The sequence below is a fragment of the Rhagoletis pomonella genome, unplaced genomic scaffold, assembly GCF_013731165.1.
Source record: "Rhagoletis pomonella isolate Grant_MI unplaced genomic scaffold, Rhpom_1.0 Rhpom_scaffold_01233, whole genome shotgun sequence".
Lineage (NCBI taxonomy): Eukaryota > Metazoa > Arthropoda > Insecta > Diptera > Tephritidae > Rhagoletis > Rhagoletis pomonella.
In genome coordinates this window covers 22,728-28,396 of record NW_023459787.1, presented here as the reverse complement: position 1 = coordinate 28,396, position 5,669 = coordinate 22,728, and the positions used below count along the sequence as shown (strand labels likewise).

The window sequence follows — 5,669 nt, the reverse complement described above, 5'->3', positions numbered from 1 at the left end:
ATGGTCATAGACTTCCAGAAATTGAATAGCGAAACCATTACCGATAGATATCCCATACCCGATGTCAACATGACAATACAGAATTTAGGTAAAGCAACTGTTTTACAACCCTAGATTTGGAAGCAGGTTTCCATCAGATAAAAATCAAGGAGTCAGACACCGAAAAGACAGCCTTTAGCATAAGCGGAGCAAAATATGAATTCTTAAGGCTGCCGTTTGGACTAAAGAACGCACCTTCAATATTTCAAAGATGCGTAGATGACATATTAAGGAATTACATAGGAAAATTTGTGCGTGTATATATAGACGATGTGTTAATATATTCATCCTCACACGATGTACATATGGAACACATAAGAATTGTTATAAATGCACTGCGTCAAGCAAATATGAAGATTTCATACGAAAAATCTAATTTTTTCAAAGACAGCACTGAATATTTGGGACATATTATTAAACATAACAGAATAACCGTAGACCCACAAAAAACTGAGACCATAAAATATTACCCGGTGCCTATGAATTTGAAAGAATTAAGATCATTTTTAGGACTAGCAGGATATTATAGAAAATTCATCAAAGACTACGCCAAGATTACTAAACCCCTAACATTGTTTTTAAGAGGAAAAAACGGTCTCGTAAAGAAAAATCAAAGTGAAAGAATGCAAATAAAATTAGATGAGGAAGCCATAAAAGCGATGAATATATTAAAAAAGGAATTACAAGCACAAGTCGAACTCTTTCAACCCGATTTCAATAAACCCTTTGATTTAACCACGGACGCAAGTAATTTTTCCATAGGAGCTGTGTTATCCCAAGGTAGAAATCCCATTTGTTTTATATCCAGAACACTAAGCGAGACGGAACAAAAATATAGCACGAACGAAAAAGAGTTATTAGCCATAATTTGGGCACTACAAAAACTCAGGAACTATTTATATGGACGATCAGACCTTACAATCTACACGGATCATCAGTCCTTAACCTACTCTTTTTCAGGGAAGAACCCTAATAATAAACTAAAAAGGTGGAAAAACCAAATAGAAGAATACGGTGCCAAATTGGTATACAAACCAGGTTCTCAAAACATAGTTGCAGACGCACTAAGTCGGCAACAAATTAATCAATTAACCGACTCAGAATCGCAGCACTCTCAACTCAGCTCACCCACTGAAACCATAAGAAGGGTAGGCACTAGCTTAAACCATTTTAATAATCAAATAATTATCCAAACTAACAATGGATTAGTAAGAATAGAAAGTAAAAATATATTCGGAAAATTTAGACATACCATATACTTCACCCCTATAGAACAATTGATAACAGAAGAAATTCTATATCAAATAAAAACCACACTAGTACAAACTTTCCCAACAACTAATTTTGTAATAGCAAATGCATTAGTCAGAGACATCACTGACGAAAATGAACAGAATGAAATAGTTGAACAAATACACAGAAGAGCACATACAAATTATAGAAATAAGATAAAAGAACTCTCTGAGAGCTATTACTGGCCTAACATGCAAGATATGGCAAAGAAGGCAGCACAAATATGTGAGATATGTAAAAAATGTAAATACGACAGACGACCGAATAAATTACTTTACGGAAAAACACCAATACCAAATGAAGTAGGTACACATTTACACATGGATAAATTTTTTATGGACAACCAAATATATATAACTACAGTAGACAGATACTCAAAATTCTGCTATATAAGAAAAATACCAGATAGGAAAAACACATTTATATATTTGAATGAAATACTATCACAAATATTCCCATACGCAACGAACCTAACAACCGATAACGACCCGACATACGTTAATGTAGTAGCAAAATCTGTATACGATCGACTACATATACAGCACACAGCAGTGCCACCACTACATTCGACAACGAACGGTCAAGTAGAGCGGACGCACAGCACAATAGTGGAGCTAACTAACTTACTAGTAAAGGAAACCAAAGGCAAACACGAAGAGGTAATATTCGAAGCAGTACGACAGTACAATACACCCATTCACTCGGTCATAGGACATAAACCCGAGGACGTGTTTTTCAACAGAGGAGGATACGACTATAAAGTCATCAGAAATAGAATTCAACATAATCAAGAAAGAGATATCACCCAACAGAAGGCACCGAACAAACAAACTACTTACAAGAAAGGAGATATTATTTACGTTAAGAGAAGCCGAAGAAATAAAAAACACGATAGATTCATGAAAAAAATAATTGAACAGGATAACGGTAGAACAGTCACAACAACTGATAATAGAATAATACACAAAGATAACATCCGTACGAACTAGAAATGATACTCATAATAATAATAATCTTGCTGTGCATAAACAGAATTAGTTCAGACACAAATATTACAAACCTGAAAGAAAAGATTATATATTAATTGAAACGAATCCAGCTTTTATATTTGATAGCTACGATTATTTATATCATATTACAAATTTAACTAGAATATTAACACCATACCAAAATATATTAAACTCAAAATATAATTTAGATTCAAATCCTGAAATGAAAATATTACACCAAAAAATTGAAATATTAATGAAACAGATAAATCCAGTTAATAGATTTAGAAGAGGATTAAACGCATTAGGGACAATATTAAAATGGATAACGGGCACACCAGACCACGATGATGAAGTAGAGATACAGACAAGAATCAATCAATTAATTGAGGGACATAATAAACAAAAAATAATAAATAGTAATTTCGAAAAAATTTTAAAGAAATTAAACCCCAAGGATTTCTCTGAAAAATTAATACTCACAGAAGTCTACAATGAACTAAATACTCTCCTAACTACAATTAATTTAGCAAAAAATAACAACTTCCTGTCAACTTCATTAGACTTAGAAGAAATCACAGAAATCATTGCGAAAGAAAAAACAAATGTTTTAACCATAAATATTTTAGAATATGCAGAAATTAAAATTGTTAAATTCAAACAAAACTTTGTAACAGTTTACAAATACCCAAAAATCAAAGAAAAATGTGAACAATTCTACATCCACTCATTAGCGTGGATGTGACCACTGGGTTTCTCATTATCTTGCGACCAAGCTGCCAACCGACACGCATACCGCATGGGAGCGACATCTTGGAAGTAAAACCGATATACCAACATTCGGTGAGCTGGAAGCATTTTTAAATACTCGTATTTTAGAAATCGATGCAATCGAAAATCGCAGCATGACCTTTACTGCTTCATCTGCAGTTAAATCTCCAAAGGATACAAAACATCAAACCCCTTTTAATTATAACAACTCAAAACCCATTCAGAGATCGATGGTTAATGCTAAAAGTTTTCACGCTGCTCCAAACGTCAACACAGCTCAAGTTGAATCATGCGCTTTATGTGGTCAAGCACATATTATACGCCGCTGTCCAACCTTTCTCTCAAAAGATTGCTATGAGAGGAAGGCAATCGTTGATAAGGCAAAGCTGTGTCTCAATTGCTTAAGTAAGGCTCATGCACTTTCTAAGTGCACTAGCATCAAAAATTGCCTCCAGTGTGGCCAACGTCACCACACTTTACTGCATTTTCCATTCGCTACAAAGACTACTCCTGCAAATAACGCTCTTCCGCCATCAACTCCACGCGTTTTATCCAATTTCAGCAACGTTTCAGCACCTCCACAAGAACAATCAGTTCCAATTTCTTCAAACACACCTTCTCTTTCGACAGCAGTTTTAGAGGCAAGGCGCTTCACTCGCGCTCATTCTACGCTAGCGGCAAATCCAACACAATTGGGTGTCGATAGGATCCCCGTACAAGGGCCGAGACACATACTTCTTGCCACGGCGTCAGTAGGGCTGTGCAACGAAATCACGAATCGATCGGCGATAGTACACGCTTTGATCGATCAAGGATCCGAAGGAACGCTTATTACAGAAAATGCTGTTCAGCAATTAGGCCTGCAGCGTCATCCCACAGCTGCAGATATATGCGGAGTAGGCCCAAACCTATTTAGCCAATCACGATCATTGGTTAGCTGCACTCTTCGTTCATGCTTCGCCGCTCATATTGAGTCTGCTTATGTTCTGAAGCAACTCACAGCACCACTGCCCAGCCAGGAAATTGTGCCACAAGATATGGCACATCTACGAGGACTCGCTCTCGCCGATCCCAAATACTACCAGCCGAAAAGAATTGACCGCATTATCGGCGCAGACATGATCGCCCAAATATTGGAGCCGGAAACCCGCATTGGCCATGTTAACCAACCTATTGCCCAAAAAACTCATTTGGGATGGATCCTGTCGGGACGAATAAATTCTGACACGCCTTCTACTGTCACTATTCGCTGCCACCACAGCAACCTTGAGCTTGAAGGGCTTGTGCGAAAATTCTTTGAGAACGAGCATGTGCCCACTTCTGTACCAATGTCCGCTCAAGACCAGTGGTGCGAAGATTTTTCCCATAGCACTTATACTCGACAAGCAAATGGTAAATATCTGGTTCGTTTGCCTCTGAAGTCATTATATGATCCTAACCAAACTATAGGCAAGTCGAAACAAATTGCACTGAACAGATTTCATGAGCTAGAACGTCGACTCCAGCGTAATGCCGATCTCCGTGAGCAATATGAGGATGGAATTGAGGACTATTTTCGCCTGAACCAAATTCGCCCAGCTATGACAATGGAGGAACTGCACTGCTCAACTACCAAATGTAACCAGCTAACCGTAACATCCTGTGTACTGCCGCATCACGCTGTGGTGAAAGAAACGAGTGTCACTACCAAACTACGAATTGTCTACGATGCGTCCTCGAAAACGTCAAATGGACGTTCATTGAATGATTTACTATGCATTGGCCCACCATTACAAAACGACCTTTCGGCTGTCATCCTGAAGTGGCGACTGCATAGATACGTCTTCTTGGCCGATATACAAAAAATGTATCGATGTATCGACATGAACCTAGAGGATTCAAATTATCAACGCATATTGTGGCGCAACAAAGATGGACATGTTTACGAATACTGCCTCACGACGGAGACCTTTGGAACAGCGTCCGCGCCGTACACTGCAATTAGAGTTCTTCATCAGCTCGCGCACGATGAAAAACACCGATTCCCCCTCGCTGAGAATATTTTGCTTCACGAGATGTACGTTGACGATGTACTAAGCGGAAGTGATTCAATTGCTAATGCAACACTGTTGCGTGATCAACTGATAGCGGCGTTAAAGTCAGCTGGCATGGAACTCAGAAAATGGTCCAGTAACACTCCTGAGTTTTTGCACCCTATTCCATACGAGCATCAATCGTATGATCCAGCACAACAACTCAACACTAACGAGACGATCAAAATGCTTAGCCTGCATTGGCAGCCGAATCTCGACTCTTTCACTTTCTCAGTCAAATTTGCTATCAACTCCAGCGTAACAAAATGATCGGTTCTGTCAACCATTGCCCGTTTGTTCGATCCCCTCGGATTTCTTACCCCGATTACTGTAGCAGCGAAGGTAATCCTAAAGGAGATTTGGGCAACGAAAATTAAACGTGATGATGATCATTATGTAGCTCTAGGTTCGGATGAAGAATTGCCTCCGACTATCAATGCGAACTGGCAAAGGTTTGTTACTGAATTGCCACAGGTAAAGGCGATCTCTGTTCCACGCTGGTTAC

At 38.5% G+C, this 5,669-nt stretch overlaps 1 protein-coding gene across 1 annotated transcript; it reads left to right on the top strand.

Annotated features, from left to right (window-relative positions):
* Positions 1-662: 662 nt before the first annotated feature.
* LOC118752096 lies at positions 663-5,434 on the top strand. The gene is made up of 3 exons (XM_036486945.1): positions 663-786; positions 1,312-1,991; positions 3,317-5,434. The coding sequence occupies exons 1-3, from the start codon at positions 663-665 to the stop codon at positions 5,432-5,434; spliced, it is 2,922 nt and encodes a 973-aa protein (XP_036342838.1).
* Positions 5,435-5,669: the final 235 nt, after the last annotated feature.

Excerpts from the sequence above, each read along its gene's own strand:
- LOC118752096 (XM_036486945.1), top strand. The coding sequence starts at position 663 with ATGCAAATAAAATTAGATGAGGAAGCCATAAAAGCGATGAATATATTA. Across the intron at positions 787-1,311 it reads TGATTTAACCACGGACGCAA|AACAATTGATAACAGAAGAA; the intron begins GTAATTTTTCCA and ends TCACCCCTATAG. Across the intron at positions 1,992-3,316 it reads CCAAAGGCAAACACGAAGAG|AGATCGATGGTTAATGCTAA; the intron begins GTAATATTCGAA and ends AAACCCATTCAG.